We start from the raw sequence: 17,233 nt of genomic DNA, 5'->3' as shown, positions 1-17,233 counted from the left end.
AGAGAGAACGAGAGAGAAAGAGGGAGAAAGAGAGAAAGAGAAAGAGGGAGAAAGAAAAAGAGAGAAAGAGACAGTTCTATAGTGAGAAAGAGAGAGAGAAAGAGGAGAGAAAAAGAGAGGGGGGAGAAAGAGAGGGAGAGAGAAAGAGAGAGAGGGAGAAAGAGAGGGAGAAAGAAAAGGAGAAAGGGAGAGAAAGGGAGAAAGGGAGGGGGGAGAGAGAACGAGAGAGAAAGAGGGAGAAAGAGAGAAAGAGAAAGAGGGAGAAAGAAAAAGAGAGAGAAAGAGACAGTTCTATAGTGAGAAAGAGAGAGAGAAAGGGGAGAAAGAAAGGGGGGGGAGAAAGAGGGAGAGAGAAAGAGAGAGGGAGAAAGAAAAGGAGAAAGAGAGAGAAAGGGAGAAAGAGAGGGGGGAAGAGAGAGAACAAGAAAGAAAGAGGGAGAAAGAGAAAGAGGGCAAAAGAAAAAGAGAAAGAGGGAGAAAGAGAGAGAGAAAGAGAAAGGGAGAAAGAGAGAGAGAAAGAGGGAGAAAGGGAGAAAGAGGGAAAGAGGGAGAAAGAGAAAAAGAGAGAGAAAGAGACAGTTCTATAGTGAGAAAGAGAGAGAGAGAGAAAGAGAAAGAGAGAGAGAGAGGAAAAAGAAAGAGGGGGGAGAGAGAGAATGAGAAAGAAAGAGGGAGAAAGAGAAAGAGGGAGAAAGAGAAAGAGGGAGAAAGAGAGCGAGAGAAAGAGGGAGAAAGAGAAAAAGAGAGAGGGGGGGAGGCCTGGTTAGGGAGCAGGAAGGGATGTGAAAAGAAAACAGCTAGAAAAGGGCTATAAAAGGGAATATTTTTTAAAAAATTAACAATTAACCAGTGGAACTGCTTGTCACCAGAAGTTGTGGGTGTTCCAATGCTGGAGGTTTTTAAGAAGAGATTGGATAGCCGTTTGTGCAGAACATTACCGACTTACGAAAATTCATTTAACGACCATTCAAAATTAAAACGGCACTGAGAAAAAAGTGACTTACGGCCGTTTTTCACACTTACGACTGTGGCAGCCTCCCCGTGGTGATACGATCAAAATTGAGACGCTGGTCAATCGACTCATATTTATGACGGTTGTGGTGTCCCAGAGGTGTGTGTGTGTCACGTGATCCCCTTTAGCGACCATCTGACGAGCAAAGTCCATTGGGAAGCCGGATTCACTTAACATCCGTGGCAAGGAAAGTAAAATGGGGGAAAACTCACTGGACGGCTGTCTTGCTTAGCAACGGAAATTGTGAACTGTAGGTTTTGGTCGTAATTTGAGGACTACCGGTCCCAAAATTGGGAAACCTTGTTTTTCTTAGCGTTTCAGCCTCCGCCAACTCGTTCTCTTTAACCCGATCCAGGCGTTTTAGCATCTTACAACTTTAATTATCGAAATATTCTCTAACATTGCGAATATTTCGTTTTATTACACTGTGTTCTTGCTATATTTCCCCGCTCCCCCACCCCTTTTTTTACAAGGAGGCGTTGTGACCCAGGCTTCCTTCTAAAGTAAACAGCACAAATTTAAGTCCCGGCAAACCTCTTTAATTCAAACAGTTGTGAATTATTGTCATTCCCAGTCTGAAAGGCTTCTCAAACAGTCTTTCAGGGGAGTGTTTACAAACACCCACCTTATCTCCCTTGGAATGCTGCCAGAGAACTAATTGCCGAACACAGGGCAAGGCCAAACTTAGCACAGAGTCAAACAGAGCTTTTCCAGAGCTTTTCCCGACCAGATGAACTAATTGCTTCCTGCAAAAGCTCACGTCCCGTTCGCTTCTCTTTTATGTCTCATGGGAGAGTCCAATCATCTCCAAGCCTTACTCCCAAGTCGACCCTGTTTTCTTAATTGTTCCTGTCTTCTGGCAGCTCTGCGCATGCGCGCACTGGGAAGAGGCTCACGCTGTTCTTCTGCCTCGCTGATGTCAGGCTCCGAAGACTCCGGAGGCAGCGAAGAACTATCAGATGGCCTTGGCCCCCTCTCTGCCTCTGACTCAGAGCCCTCATCCGAGCCTTCCTCAGATTCCAGGACTGGCCCACGTTCCTCCCCAACCTCCTCATTGTCTGACACTGCTGCCAGCTCTGCTGGCTGCTGGCGGGCCACAACAGGAGGAGAGAGGTGCGTGAATGATTAACCTCTGCGTATCTAACACCTTTTTCGTACTGCTACAGCTAGTCCTCGAAATTACGACCACAGCCAAGCCCAAAATTTATATTGCTAACTGACGAGTTTTGCTCCATTTTATTAACTTTCTTGCCACGGTTCTTAAGTGACTCACTACCATCATTAAGTCAGGAACCCGGTTGTTAAGCGAATCTGGCTTTCCCCATCGACTTTGCTTGTCAGAAGGTTGCAAAAGGGGATCATGTGACCCCCCCCCGGGACACTGCAACCGTCATAAGTATGAGTCAATTGCCAATGTTTATCGGAATGTTTATTGTGACCCTGGGTTACAATGCTGATAGGTGTGAAAAGCGGTCCTAAGTCACTTTTACTCAGTGCCGTTGTAAGTTTGAACAGTTAGTAAATGAACTGTTGTAAGTCGAGGAGGACCTGAATAAATCCTTCCTTCCTTCCGCCATTCAATCAGAACAGAAGAAGCTTCTCTAGGATGAGAAGTGAAACCTCTTCAAGGAAAAAGAAAAAAAAACTCCAGTTGCCTTTCAGGGAAAAAAAAACACCTTTGAGATAACCCTGACCTGGATGGTTGAGGATCTCCATAGACATGCCGTTTTAAGCATCGCCTAACCCAGAGGTGGTATTCAGCTGGTTTGTACTGGTTCAAGCAAATTGGTAGCGGTGACTACCGTCCATTTAGCCACATTTTTGAGGCCGGGTGCATGCATAGAAGGCGGGTGCGCGGCGAACCAGTGGTAAGAATATGTGAAACCCACCACTGGCCTAACCCCAATACAGGTAGTCCTTGACTTACAACAGTTCATTTAGTGACCGTTCAACGTTACAACGGCACTGAAAAAAGGGACGTATGACCGTTGTTCACAGTTACAACCTTTGCGGCATCCCCCCCTGATCAAAATTCAAATGCCTGGCACAACTGACTCATATTTACGACGGTCTCAGTGCCCCGGGGGGGGGGGGTCACACGATCTCCTTTTTACGACCTTCTGACAAGCAAAATCCATGGGGGAAAGCCAGATTCACTTAACAACCGGGTGACAAACTGATCAACTTGCAGGGATTCGCTTAATGGGGCAAAGGTCACTTAACCAATGTCTCGCTTAACAACGGAACCGCCAGGCTCGATCGCGGTCGTAAGTCGAGGGCTACCTGTAGATTGCAAAATTCGCTTTGGAATCCAAAAAGAAAGATGCAATGGGGGGGGGCTCTGCTTGGATGCAACCCCCAACCCCCCCACCTAAAAAGTCTGCTTGCCTCCTTGCAATTCACCCCCCATATACACATATCAACCCCCGTAACACCTGGTTTGCCTTCACCCACGCAACTTGCATCCTAGTTTGTTTATGCACACAGCTCCTCCTCTTCACTGTCTGCTTCTCTTGTTTCCATGCCTCTCGGCTCTTCTCCCCTCTCTCATGTGTTTGCGTGTGTGTGTGTGTGTGTGTGTGTGTGTGTGTGTGTGACATGACAACATTTCTTGATCAGCCCCATTCCTGTCTCTTCTCTCCCTGGACGGCTCCGCCTCGCTCCCTCCCCTCCCTCCCCAGTCCCTGCCCGTAGGATGCTGCGGCTGTTGCCATGGCAGCAGTCAGCCAATCGCCTCGCCCGTCCTCCTGTTACCTAGGTGACCGGGCAGCCTACACCAGAAACCGGCCTTTTTACACACTCACACACACACACACACACAAACAGAAATACGCGTGCGCGCTGGGGCACATACACACACAGATGGACTCACCTACAGTTTTATACTGAGAAAGAGAGAGAGAGAGAAAGAGGAGAAAGAAAGAGAGGGAGGGAGAAAGAGGGGGAAAGAGAATGAGAGAGAGTGGGAGAAAGGGAGAAAGAGAGAGAGGGAGAAAGAGGGAGAGAAAGAGGGAGAAAGAGAGAAAGAGAAAGAGGGAGAAAGAGAAAAAGAAAGAGAGAGAAAGAGAGAGAGAAAGAGGGAGAAAGAGAGAAAGAGAGAGGGAGAAAGAGAACAAGAGAAAGAGAAACAGGGAGAAACAGGGAGAGAAAGAGGGAGAGAAAGGGAGAAAGGGAGAAAGAGAAAGAGGGAGAAAGAGAAAGAGGGAGAAAGAGAAAAAGGGAACGAGAGAGAAAGAGGGAGAAAGAGAGAGAGAAAGAGAGAGAAAGAGAGAAAGAGAGAGGGAGAAAGAGAAAGAGGGAGAAAGAGAAAGAGAAAAAGAGAAAGAGGGAGAAAGAGAGAGAGAAAGGGAGAAAGAGAGAAAGAGAGAGGGCGAAAGAGAACAAGAGAAAGAGAGAGAAAGGGAGAGAAAGAGGGAGAAAGAGAGAGGGAGAAAGAAAAAGAGAGAGAGAAAGAGAGGGAGGGAGGTCTGGTTAGGGAGCAGGAAGGGATGTGAAAAGAAAACAGCTAGAAAAGGGCTATAAAAGGGAATATTTTAAAAAGAAAGGAAAACTAGAAAAAAAAAAGAAAGGAAAAAGAGGATTCGGTGGCTGAGGAAAACAGAGGCAGAGCAACAGAAGGATGAAAAAGAAAGAAAATGCAGATGGAAAAAACCAGAAGGAAAAAAAAAAGGATGGCTAGATAGCCTTAGAAAATTGCATCCATTCGTCTTATCTCCCTTTATTTTGAGGGCTTGGAGCCAAAGTCTACACACCTAATGCACACAACCACAACAGCAAATACCACAACAACAACAAGAAGCTTTTTCATCCCTTCCCACCAGTCCCAAATTCTTTTTATAATGAATTTTCCACCCGGGAGTTCCGATCACGATGGATTTTTTTACACGCTAAAGTCTGTGTGGGACTCTCTCTCTCTCTCAAAAAAAACACCAGATAGAGATTTTTTTTGTTCTGTCTCTTTTTAAAATGGCTCCTGCTAGGGGGAGAAATTCTCCTCTTGACCATCTGTAAAGCCTGTTTCCTCTTTATTAAAAAATATTTTTAAAAAATCAGAATAAATCTAGGAACATGTTTTCAGGGAACCCATTTTACGCCGAGGCAGAAGCTGGGAATAAAACTCACAAAAGCCTTGGGATAAAATAGGTTTGTTTGAAATGTTGTCCCTCAGACGAAGCTCATTTTAGTTCTAGAACCGAGGGTGTCCAACTGTGGCAACTTTAAGACTTGGGGACTTCAACTCCCAGAATTCCCCAGCCAGCCGCAGCTAACTGGGGAATTCTGGGAGTTGAAGGCCACAAGTCTTCAAGTTGAAGGCCGCAAGTCTTCAAATTGAAGGCCGCAAGTCTTCAAGTTGAAGGCCGCAAATCTTCAAGGTTGCCATGTTCGGACATCTGTGGTGTAGACCAGGGGTCTCCAACCTTGGCAACTTTAAGACTTGTGGACTTCAACTCCCAGAATTCCCCAGCCAGCCAACTGCGGCTAGCTGGGCTAGCTGGAATTCTGGGAGTTGAAGGCCACAAGTCTTCAAGTTGAAGGCCACAAGTCTTCAGGTTACCAAGTTCGGACATCTATGGTGTAGACCAGGGGTCTCCAACCTTGGCAACTTTAAGACTTGTGGACTTCAACTCCCAGAATTCCTCAGCCAGCAAAGCTGGTTGGAGACCCCTGGTGTAGACTATGGAAGAACATCTTCTGATGTTCACCGATTTCAGTGAGGACATCTCATCGATTCAATCATTCTCCACCCATATTTTGAAGATTCCTTCAAGACAAGTCAACCTTCTCCCGTGTCAACCGTTGAGTGAAACCATCAATGATAGGGTTGTAGGAACATGCTGGTTTCTGTCCTCTTCCCCACCCACCAGCTCCAGTTACCCTTCTTACCTGGCGATGGCTAATTCTTGCTTCTGACGAGCCATGCTGACCGCTCTCCGGGCCACCTCCACTGCTCGGTCCACTTTCTCTTTAACTTTGCTCCGTCGAAGCGGGATGAGGTTCTTCACCTTGCCGCTCACCAACCGGTTGAGCTTGTACTTCCCTTCTTCTTTGGAACCATCGGGATAGGTGGTGCGCCCATACCCGTGTCGGCGGTTGCCCAGCCACTCGCCCTCGTACCGCAGCCCATTGGAGCGGCGACTCACCCCGTAGCCACTGCGCCGGTCGGCCCGCCATTCTCCCGCGTAGACCTCGGTGGAAGAACCTTCAATGGTCAGAGTTGAAGGCAGCTCAGGAGGTTCGGTCTCGGCATAGCTGAGAGTGGTGGCCTCGCTTCCCGCTGAACTGACCCCTGCCTCGCTCTTGAGGGACCCTCGCTTGCTGCCCAGAGAGGCTTTAGACTCGGCTCTCCGCACTCTTAGCCCGCTCAGGAGCAAAGAACGCCGGAAGAACCCTCCGCTCTTCTTCTTGGTCCCCTTGGGGAAGTCCGGATCTCCAGGGAAAGCTAAGACAAAGCCACCCCTGGATCCTGAGGCGGGGCTGTCCCCAGGGAGTGGCGGAGGAGGCAGCGAAGGAGGAGGCAGCGGTACCACAGGGGCATTGTGATCGGCCTCACTGTGGAGAGACTCCAGGGAGGTCCGGTGTGGGGAGCGCACCAGGGTGGCTTGACGGTACGGGACACTCTGGCGTACTCCATATCCATGACGCTTGCCAGACTGCCACTGGCCTTGGTAAGTACCTGCAATGAAGGAAAAGATGAGGTCAATTTATGATGGCGAAGGACATTCCACGTTTCTTGGACAAGAGATGTCCGACATACTGGTCCAGCTGGAGAGGACCACTCAGGCCTTCTCAGACCTACCAAGGAGGAAGAACCGTCTTGGTGTGTGGAAACTGGATCAGGAACTCCAGATTTTTGTGTTGGAGACCATGGAGAAAAGTCGTGGGTGAGAGGGTCAAGGAGCTATGCAAGTGACGTCTTCTCCAGAACACCCGAGGGTGTCATTTTTGAAAAGAAGGACGGTTAAATGTGACGGATGGGACTTCATTTGTGTTGGGGTTGCCTCCTGTTGGTCTTTCAAGGACTCCCGAGATTAGTTGGTTATGCCTGGGTTTAAAGGGGTTAGGGTTTTGCTTGGAGCAGGTGTGCAATGTGTGTGTGAAAACTTGCGACATTTTGTGGCCCAGTTGAGTTTGAAACTCTGTGATGAAATTGGATCGGCTATTTATGGGCCGCCCATATCACCTCCACCTCCACCCATTATCTTCAGACACACAGATGGTGTTCTAGAGGAAGACACAAAGCAATGGTGTAGGAACACAGTGTGTGAGAGAGGTGGGCCTCTTGGGGGGGGTGGGGAAGGCAGTTTTCGCCCTCCTCAGGCTCCTAGAAAGCCTCTGGAGCCTGGGGAGGGTGAAAAATGGATCTTCCGGTCCCACCGGAAGTCAGGAAATGGGCCGTTTCCGGTCACCAGAGGGCCTCCGGTGGGGTGGGGAAGGCCGTTTTCACCCTCCCCAGGCTCCAACAAAGCCTCTGGAGCCTGGGGAGGGCAAAAAACCGGGCCTACTGGGCCCACCATGCCATCGTGTGCCAAAAACAGAGGGGAGCTTGGGGGGGTCACATGCACATGCGCGGGAGAGTGGAGCGCATTGAACTATGGATGTGCGCCCATGCGCCCGCGACCCCCCCACACTTCCCCCACTTTTGGCACGCGACAGCAAAACGGTTAGCCATCACTGATCTAGACGAAGACACAAAGCAACGGTATATGAACAGTGTGTGAGAGAGCGAGGGAAAGAATCGTCACCTCCATTGCCATCGTCATCACCATCATCATCCTCACCCCCTCCATCATCACCACTATCTTGGAACACATGGATGGAGTGGTAGAGGAACATCTAGATGAAGAGATGAAGCAATAGTGTACGAAAAGTGTATGAAGGCATCTGACCAACTTTCTATGGACCGCATCACTATCACCCACCACAACCATCACTACCTCTTCTGCCCCAGTTACGGACCTCCAAAGAACGCAGCACGCACAAAGTCTGTACAAACCTTAGTTTACTAAATTTAATCAGTCTTTTTCAAACAAAGTCTGTTAAGTAACTTTCTTAACAGCCTACAAGAATCCAAAGAATAAATAATCGTAATCTTACTATGGTTGGCAGAAAGCCCAGAAGCAATTTGCAGGAAGCTGATAAGAGAACTAAGATCAAGACGCGAAGGAGAGTGAACTAAGTTGTTTTCTGCAAATTGCCTCAGTCAGCGTCCTTCCTTAAATAGGCTAAGGGAGTGGCCAATTAGCCCCACGCCTTACTCTCAAGGAGACCTCCTCTTGAGGAGCCACTCCTGCCTTTTGGCAGCTCTGTGCGTCCGTGCATCGAGAAGAGGCTCCTCCTCTTTTTCCTCTTCACTTATAGGAGCTTCTGGAGGTTCTGAAGGCCCTGGCTGAATCCCCGCCTCTGGTACCACATCTTCTCCAGCCTCATTGTCTGCCTCTAGTGCCAGCTGCACAGGCTGCTGACACAGCACCACACCAGCCTCCTCGCTGTCGGAATCAGCTACTAGCTGCACAGGCCGCTGACGGGCCACAACACTACCACTATCATCATCATCACCATCACTTCCACCCATTATCTTGAGACACACAGATGGTGTTTCTAGAGGAACGTCTAGATGAAGAACAAAGCAACGGTTTGTGAACAGTGTGTGTGTGAGAGAGAGAGGTGGAAAGAATCGTCACCACCATTGCCATCATCATCCTCACCCCCTCCAACACCACCACAACCATCTCCACTCATTATCTTAGGACAGGGAGATAGTGTTCTAGAGCAGGGGACTCCAACCTTGGCAACTTTGTGGACTTCAACTCCCAGAGGAATTCTGGGAGTTGAAGTCCACAAGTCTTAAAGTTGCCAAGGTTGGAGACCCCTGTTCTAGAGGAACCTCCTGTTGAAGGAGTGAAAAATATATGGAGACATCTGACCAACTTTCTATGGTCTGCATCACCCTTAACCACCCTCACCTCTACCACCATCTTGGAACACATGGACGGTGCGGTAGAGGGACATCTAGATGAAGAGGTGAAGCCACGGTGTACGAAAAGTGTATGAAGACATCTGACCAACTTTCTATGGATCACATCACGATCATCACCACACCATCAGCTCCACCATCTCTCTGTCCTAAGATACTTAGGACAGAGAGATGGTGTTCGAGAGGAATCTCTAGATGAAGGAATGGAGCAAGGGCGAAGGAAAAGTATACGGAAAAATCTGGCCAACTTTCTATGGATTTTCTATCACCACGATTACCTCCACTGTTATCTTAGGACGCACAGACGGTGTTCTAGAAGAACATCTACATGAAGAAACAAAGAAATGGTGTACACAACGTGTGAGAGAGAGGTGGAAAGAAGAACTACAGTACCCTCACCATTGTCACCTCCGCCCATTATCTTGAGGGCAGATAGATGGTGTTCAATCTAGAGGAACCTCTAGATGAAGGAATGAAAAGTATACGGAGAAATCTGACCAACCTTCTATGGACCGCAACACTCTCACCCACCACAACCATCACCACCACACCTGAGGGTTGGTTTCACATTTTCATACCATTGGTTCGCCCTGCGCACACGCTTGCTTCTTCACGCGCTCCTTCTGCACATGCGCCCAGCCTTCCGCACATGCGTCCGGCATCAAATATGTGACTAAATAGGACGGCTGTCAGCACTTCAAGCTGCCTTTACTCTAGTGCTGACATAAGAAGGAGGAACGGAGGCGTCTGTAAAGGGACGTTTGACTTTTCACCTACTTATTTTCCCTGGAGATAATATCCCCTAGGAGATGGGATGGGAGGGGGGAAATTCCTTTGAGTTGGAGCAGTAGATAGGGGTAGAGTAACTTGGAAGATGACCAATGAGTGCAGGGGAGTGGGGATCGGAAAGGGAGGGTTTTGAGTCTGGAAGTCAGTGTTGGCTACGATGAGTTGGACTTTGAATGTCGTGTTGAATAAATGGGGGTTTTCTTCAAAGACTTTGTTTGAAATGCAATTTATTTGAGACGACCTCGAAACCTGACAACGGCATTATGCCGGAGTGGGTGCTACCGGTTCTCCCAAACCAGTACGAACCAGCTGAATACCACTTCTGAACCATCACCCTCATCCTCACCACCGGTATCTTACGACACACAGATGGTGTCCTAGATGAACATCTAGATGAAGAGACGAAGCAACGGGGTACGAAAAGTGTATGAAGAAATCTGAACAACTTTCTAGGGACCACATCGCCGTCATCACCACTAAACCCCATTACCGCAGTCACCTCCACCATTGCCTTAGGGCACACAGATGGTGTGGTAGAAGAACATCTGGATGAGGAAATGGAGCAAAGGGGGGATGAAAAGTATACGGAGAAAACTAGCCAACTTTCTACGGACTGCATCGTCAGCCACCACTACCGCCACAACCATCGCCACCAGTATCTTAGGACAGTGTTCTTCAATCTGTGATACGCGTACCACTGGTGGTACTTCAGCACCTGGCGGGACATCTCCTAGACTTAGGACACATGGATGTCCTGTAACAATGATGGCTAATCTTTTTGCCATCGTGTGCCAAAAACGGGAGGAGCGCAGGGGGCCGTGAGTGTGCTTGTCCACACCCATAAATCAATGCGCCCCATCCCCCCAAACTCCCGCTTTTGGCATGTGATGGCATGGTGGGCCCGGTAGGCCCGTTTTTCGCCCTCCTCAGGCTCCAGAGCCTTTCTAGGAGCCTGGGGAGGGCAAAAACAGCCCTCCGGAGGCCAGAAACAGCCTGTTTCCCAATTTCTGGTGGGCCCAGAAGGCCTGAAAATCAGCTGGCCAGTACGCGCATGCACGCTGGACCTAAGCTAGGGCAACGCTCGCGTGCCTACCGATATGGCTCCGCGTGCCATAGGTTCACCATCACGGTCCTATAAGGTGGTACGCTAGAGGAACATCTAGACCAGGGGTGTCAAACTCAATTTCATTGAGGGCCACATCAGGGTTATGTTTGACCTCGGGGGGCCGGATGGGCATGGCCAGGGTGAGCGTGGCCAGTTTGACGTCACTCGTTCCGTTTTCGGCTGCGATGGCCTCCTGCAGCGCTCTGCCAGCAAAAATGGAGCACGCAGCCCTCCTGGGCTCCATTTTCACTGGCAGAGGCACCGTGGGCCAGTATTTCAACTTATTCCAGGGTGGCCCCACAAACCAGATCTAAGCACCCCATGGGCCCAGATCCGGCCCATGCGCCTTGAATTTTGACACCCCTGATCTAGACGAAGGGATGAAGCAATGGTAGATGAAATGTGTGTGGCGAGGTGGAAAGAACCCAGGCCAGGTGTCAGCAACCTGCGGCTCCGGAGCCGCATGCGGCTCTTTGGGCCCTCTGCTGTGGCTCCCTGTCGAGTGATCCCACCACTGGCTGGCCCTGCCCATCGCCCTCCCCTCCCGGTCACTCCTTGCCTGGTCTGAGAAGGTAAAGGCGACGGCGGATGATGGAGAAGTGGCCGGAGCAGAGACAGAGAGATAGAGAGAGAGGAGGAGGAGAAGAGAGAGACATAGAGAGATACAGAGAGAGAGGTGGGGAAAGAGGGAGGGAGAGAGAGGGATGTCAAAAGGATTTTGTGGTTCCCGGTGTTTTTTAACAACTGGTTCTCGGCCCTAATGACCGGCTGGGTAGGTGTGGCTGGGGAGGGTCATGTGACTGGTGGAAGTGAGTGACGTTGAGTTGGTCACACCCACCCAGGTTTTGTGGCTCCCGGTGTTTTCTTTTCTGTGGGAAACAGGTCCAAGTGGCTCTTTGAGTGTTTAAGGTTGCAGATCCTTGATCCAGGCTCTGCTCCAATTTCCCCTCAACAGACTTATGGAGGAGGACTGGACAGGGACACGACGTCTTGGGCCAAGTGGATAATCAGAAGACAGATATGACATCGGGACCCCCATCCCCAGACCAAGAAGAAACAACAGCCCAGCCCCGAACCCCCCCTTCTTGTCCTGTCCTCCTGACTCACCTCCATCCGCGTAAGTCTCCATCCCGTAGCCATCCTGAAGACCTTCGCGCCACATGCCTTCGTAGACGACTCCCGAGTGGCTTTCCCAGATGCCCAAGTGGCCCTTCAGCCCGTGGCACCACTCCCCCTTGTAACTCCATTTGCTCTTCCGTTCCGCGCCCAGGCCGCTGCGCTTGCCTTGACTCCAGAAGCCCTGGTAGGTATTCCCGCTGGGCCAAGTGTAGACGCCCAGAGACTCAAAGCCGCGACTCCAACGCCCGCTGTATTCCCCCTGGGCGCCCGGGCCTGTGCACACCCCGTAGCCATGTGCCCGGCCTTCTTCCCAGTCACCCACATAACAGCCTCCATCATCAAACTCAAATCTGCCTCCGTTGGACATTCATGTAATGTTTCTCCCCGGCCAGTCGGGCTGCAGTTACCTCCGAGTCCCCGTGTGCATTTCTCCGGCCCGTCGAAATCGTTTCTACATGGCTCTGCTCCACCCCAGACCGGCTTCAGTCCTCCATGGCTCCCTCTGGACAGCCAGACATCGATCTGGCAAGCCGTTCTTCCCTTCTCTGGCCGGCCGCCTCCGATTCGGCTGAACTTGCAAATTCCAATTTTGCTAATGCCGTCTTGTTTGGCTTTCGTTGGCTTTCATCAACTCCCGGGAGCACCGAGGAGGAATCAGGTGGCTTCTCGGCAGCCTCCAAGGTCCTGAAGCAGGAAGAAACTAGCGGTAGGGTGAGCCCGACATTTAGCGCTAATGATTATATGCGACGGCGATTATATTAAAAGTTTAGAAAAAAAGTCGCGGGCGTAACTGCAAAAAATGGGCGTGAATAAAATCCGCCTGGGCACACGAGCCTGTGGAATCTTCCGAGCACAGATTCATTCACTGCTCTTCCTAGTCTATAAGAAACACCCCTCCCCCACCCAAAAAAGTCTTCCAACTACAAACAAAGCAATGGTCCAGGAGTTATCTGTAGATGTTCCTCAAGGCTCTGTGTTGTCTAGTTGGAGGTCCAGAGAATTGGAGATCGAGTTGGAGCCCTGGAATATCAGAAGATATGGATTTTCCGAGGTCCGTCGAGGAATCCGGTGGCGCCACAGACAATCTAAGGGCTTTGTAGAGCCGAAGGACAGCCAGTTGATCTTTCTTTGGCGAGGACCAAACATGCTAAGTTCCTAGAAGAACTTCATGGTGGTGAGTCTTCTCGCTTCTTCAGCGGCAGGAGACAAACATTTGGGGACCGCTTTCCGTGTCACAAGTTCAGGATAGACAAATGTGTAGGCCTGAATTCTTTGGTTGAGAAGTCTAGGATGGTCTGGGTTGATCAGTGGGGACTTATGGGCAGAAGACAACCAGACGGTGGATCCCCAACTGCAGGTGGCCATGAAGGCATGGTGATATTCCATTCATGGTGGCTGAGGGACTTTCAGAGTCCTCAATTAGACTTGCTGAGGTCTTCTCGGTCTTAGGAGGCCATCGCTGAAGGGAGATTCTGGAATTCAGGATCCACAAAAACCACTGTAGCATCAGACAGAAAAGCGGATCCTGGGGTTTTCCTCCCTAGGGCCCATCAGAAGCAATCTAGACCATCCCCCACAATCGGTCAACCTCTTCCGAGCGGTGGAGAGGCAGGAGGGTTGGCGAGGAGGAACACCAGGTGGTACAAACTGTCGAGAACAACCTGTATCAAGAGACATAAGAGATTAGGCACATACTCAATTGAGCATTGAAAGAAAGAAAGAGAAGGAAAGAAAGAAAGAAAGAAGGAAGGAAGGAAGGAAGGAAGGAAAGAAAGAAAAAGAAGGAAGGAAGGAAGGAAGGAAAGAAGGAAGGAAGGAAGGAAGGAAGGAAGGAAGGAAGGAAGGAAGGAAAGAAAGAAAGAAAGAAGGAAAGAAAGAAAGAAAGAAAGAAACAAAATGAATGCATGAATTTTGGGATCTTAAAAGTCCACAGTTCTTAAAAGTTATCAAGGCTGAGAAACACTAAAATATCATGATGGCTAATACAACTAAGATTATAAACTATGTATGTTGCAAAAACAGTGGATTAGAAGGGAGAGGGAGGGAGAGAGGGAGAGAGAGAAGAAGGAAGGAAGGAAGGAATAAAGGCAAGAAAAGAAAAAGGAAGGAAGGAAGGAAGGAAGGAAGGAAGGAAGGAAGGAAGGAAGGAAGGAAGGAAGGAAGGAAGGAAGGAAGAAAGGAAGGAAGGAAGGAAGAAAAAGAAAAGAATAAATGAATGAATGAATTCTGGGATTTGAAGTCCACAGTTCTTAAAGTTGCCAAAGTTAAGAAACACTAAAATACCATGATGCCTACTAATAGAACTAAAATTATAATCCATGCATGTTGCAAAAAGAGTGGAGGGAGGGAGGGAGAGAGGGAGGAAGGATCAAAAGCAAGAAAAGAAAATAGGAAGGAAGGAAGGAAGGAAAGGAAAGGAAAGGAAAGGAAAGGAAAGGAAAGGAAAGAAAAGAAAAGAAAAGAAAAGAAAAGAAAAGAAAAGAAAGGAAAAGAAATGAAAGGAAAAGAAATGAAAGAATGAATGAATTCTGGGATTTGAAGTCCACAGTTCTTAAAGTTGCCAAAACACAAAACAGAAACACTAAAACAGAAACACTAAAATACCATGATGGCTACTAATAGAACTAAGATTATAACCCATGCATGTTACAAAAAGAGTGGAGAGAGCGAGAGAGGGAGGGAGGAAGGAAGGAAGAAATAAAAGCAAGAAAAAAATAGGAAGAAAGAGAAAGAAAGAAAGAAAAAGAAAGAGACAGACAGACAGACATAGAGAGAGAATTCTGGGATTTGAAGTCCACAGTTCTTAAAGTTGCCAAGGCTAAGAAACACTAAAATACCATGATGGCTACTAATAAAACTAAAATTATAATCCATGCATGTTACAAAAAGAGTGGAGAGAGCGAGAGACGGAGAGAGAAAGGAAGGAGGAAAGAAAGAAAGAAAGAAAGAAAGAAAGAAAGAAAGAAAGAAAGAAAGAAATAAAAGCAAGAAAAAAATAGGAAGAAAGAGAAAGAAAGAAAGAAAAAGAAAGAGACAGACAGACAGACATAGAGAGAGAATTCTGGGATTTGAAGTCCACAGTTCTTAAAGTTGCCAAGGCTGAGAAACACTAAAATACCATGATGGCTACTAATAGAACTAATATTATAATCCATGCATGTTGCAAAAAAATGGAGAGAGCGAGGGAGGGGGAGAGAGAGAGAGAGAGAGAAAGAGACAGAGAGAGAGAGAGAGAGAGAAATTAAGAAGCAAAGAATCAGAGGAAGCAAATAAGATTCACCTCTGTTCGTCCACGGAGCCAAGACCGAAAACAACTCACAAGCGGTGCCTCCTAAGGGAGACAGATGTGCAACAACCCCCCCCCAGACACACACTCCTGTACACACACACACACACACACACACACACACACACACACACACAAGAGGCACTTTTGTAAACAAGCACCGCCGTCGAAGCCGTGTCCACCGCACAAGGCAGGTTGACATCACCCGAGGAAGATCACACATGCGCCTGAAGACACACACATGTATCCAGGCGCTCGAAACGGGTGTTTAAAAAAAAAACACACACACACACACAACACAACACAAAAAAATCAGGGCTCCCCCAACCCACATACAAGCTGCAAAAAAAAAAAAGAGAGAGAGAGAGAGAAAGAGAGAGCAGGAATTCATGCTCAGTCAGCAGAAGGCTACACAAACACACACAAACACAATTGCACACAAAATCCAGACCTGACCACATGCAATATATATATATATATATATATATATATATATATATATATATATATATATATATATATATATATATATATATATATATATATTGCACACATGCAATATATATATATATATATTGCACACATGCAATATATATATATATATTGCACACATGCAATATATATATATATTGCACACATGCAATATATATATATATATTGCATGTGCAATATATTATATACAATAATAATAATAATAATAATAATAATAATAATAATAATAATAATAATAATAAATAATAATAACCACCAGGCAGGGTGGAGACAGGGGAACCAGTCTCTGTGTGCCACCCTTCTCCCGCTGTTGTGCCAGGCTCACTTTTTATTTTTTACACGCCCAAAGCAGAAATTGGTGTCAGCTGCAGAGCCCGCCCTACACATCAAACGTGCCCCACATTCCCCAGGAAAAGGGGACAACCTTTACCAGGAGCTCACTATAAACCCCAGATTGCCCATCTCTTGAAGCGTGAAACAAGCCACAATCATCACTCAAAAGAAAAACACGCTTGGCAAAATCTTGCAAATCAACCCAGATCTGCACGCTGCATTTGATGGGCGGAATAGATAGATAGATGAGATAGATAGATAGATAGATAGATAGATAGATAGATAGATAGATAGATAGGTTGGGTTTCATTTAACGACCGCCGCATGCAGGAAAAGCCTAAAGCAACAGCTCTTCTGTCGCCCCGGAGAATATCCCAGAATAATCCCCCTCCAAACACACACACACTTACCAGGAGTGGATTCCTACGAAACAGTCTGAAAGGTGAAGAAGGGAAGAAGAAAAAAAAAAAAGAGAGAGAGAGAGAGAGAGAGGGAGGGAGAGAAAACCACTCGCCAGATCTTCTGGAAAACGCACAGATGCGCTTTCAGAGACACACCCAATGCGAGAGCCAGTAGATCGATGGAGGGGGATCTCCGCTGGGAATACCAATACCGCTGGTGGGGGGCCGGAGGCGGGGGGGGGGGCAAAAGACAGCCAGACCATGGGGAAAAAAAGCAGGAGAGGGAGGGGAGGTGGGGAGTGCTGGATGGATGGAGGGGGAAAAAGAAAAAAGAGCTCCAAAAACGTGGAATGGGTGGGGGGAAGGAGGAAAAAAAAATAAAGAAAAAAAATAAAAGAAGGGATGAGGCGAAGAGGCAGACGAATAGCTGATGATGGAGGGACCGGGCGGAGGAAAAAGCACGGGACACGGCTGGGGGGGGGGAAGGGGGAGGGAAAGGGGAAGGGGGAGTTGGGAAAGAGAGGGATGGCTGGAAAGAGAGAGAGAGAAGGATGGAGAGAGAGAGAGAGAAAGATGGAGAGAGAGAGAGAGAAGGATGGAGAGAGAGAGAGAGAAGGATGGAGAGAGAGAGAAAGATGGAGAGAGAGAAGGATGGAGAGTCCTTTTTAGCTCTCACCATCCTTGTCAAGCCCACCAAAGGCGCTAAGCAGAGAGGATCTAT

At 48.2% G+C, this 17,233-nt stretch overlaps 1 protein-coding gene across 2 annotated transcripts in view; it reads right to left on the bottom strand.

The window, feature by feature from the left end:
- JPH4 (junctophilin 4) overlaps positions 1 to 16,955 on the bottom strand; it is a 40,232-nt gene extending 23,277 nt beyond the window's left edge. Inside the window, exons 1-3 of one of the 2 annotated variants that reach the window (XM_060684816.2) lie at positions 16,522 to 16,955; positions 11,989 to 13,661; positions 5,897 to 6,686 (exon numbers count right to left, since the gene is read on the bottom strand). In XM_060684816.2, the coding sequence (XP_060540799.2) occupies positions 5,897 to 6,686; positions 11,989 to 12,367 (1,169 nt within the window). In that variant the 5' untranslated portion in view covers positions 12,368 to 13,661; positions 16,522 to 16,955. Of the gene's footprint in view, positions 1 to 5,896; positions 6,687 to 11,988; positions 13,662 to 15,280; positions 15,637 to 16,521 lie in introns of those variants that run through there. The other variant, XM_060684817.2, reaches the window with a different exon arrangement.
- Between the last annotated feature and the right edge of the window lie 278 nt (positions 16,956 to 17,233).

Source organism: Pantherophis guttatus, chromosome 4 (genome assembly GCF_059756535.1).
Source record: "Pantherophis guttatus breed Tessera chromosome 4, ASM5975653v1, whole genome shotgun sequence".
NCBI classification, from domain to species: Eukaryota; Metazoa; Chordata; class Lepidosauria; order Squamata; family Colubridae; genus Pantherophis; species Pantherophis guttatus.
Note: the sequence above shows the minus strand (reverse complement) of the source record. Positions and strands in the feature narration are given on the sequence as shown.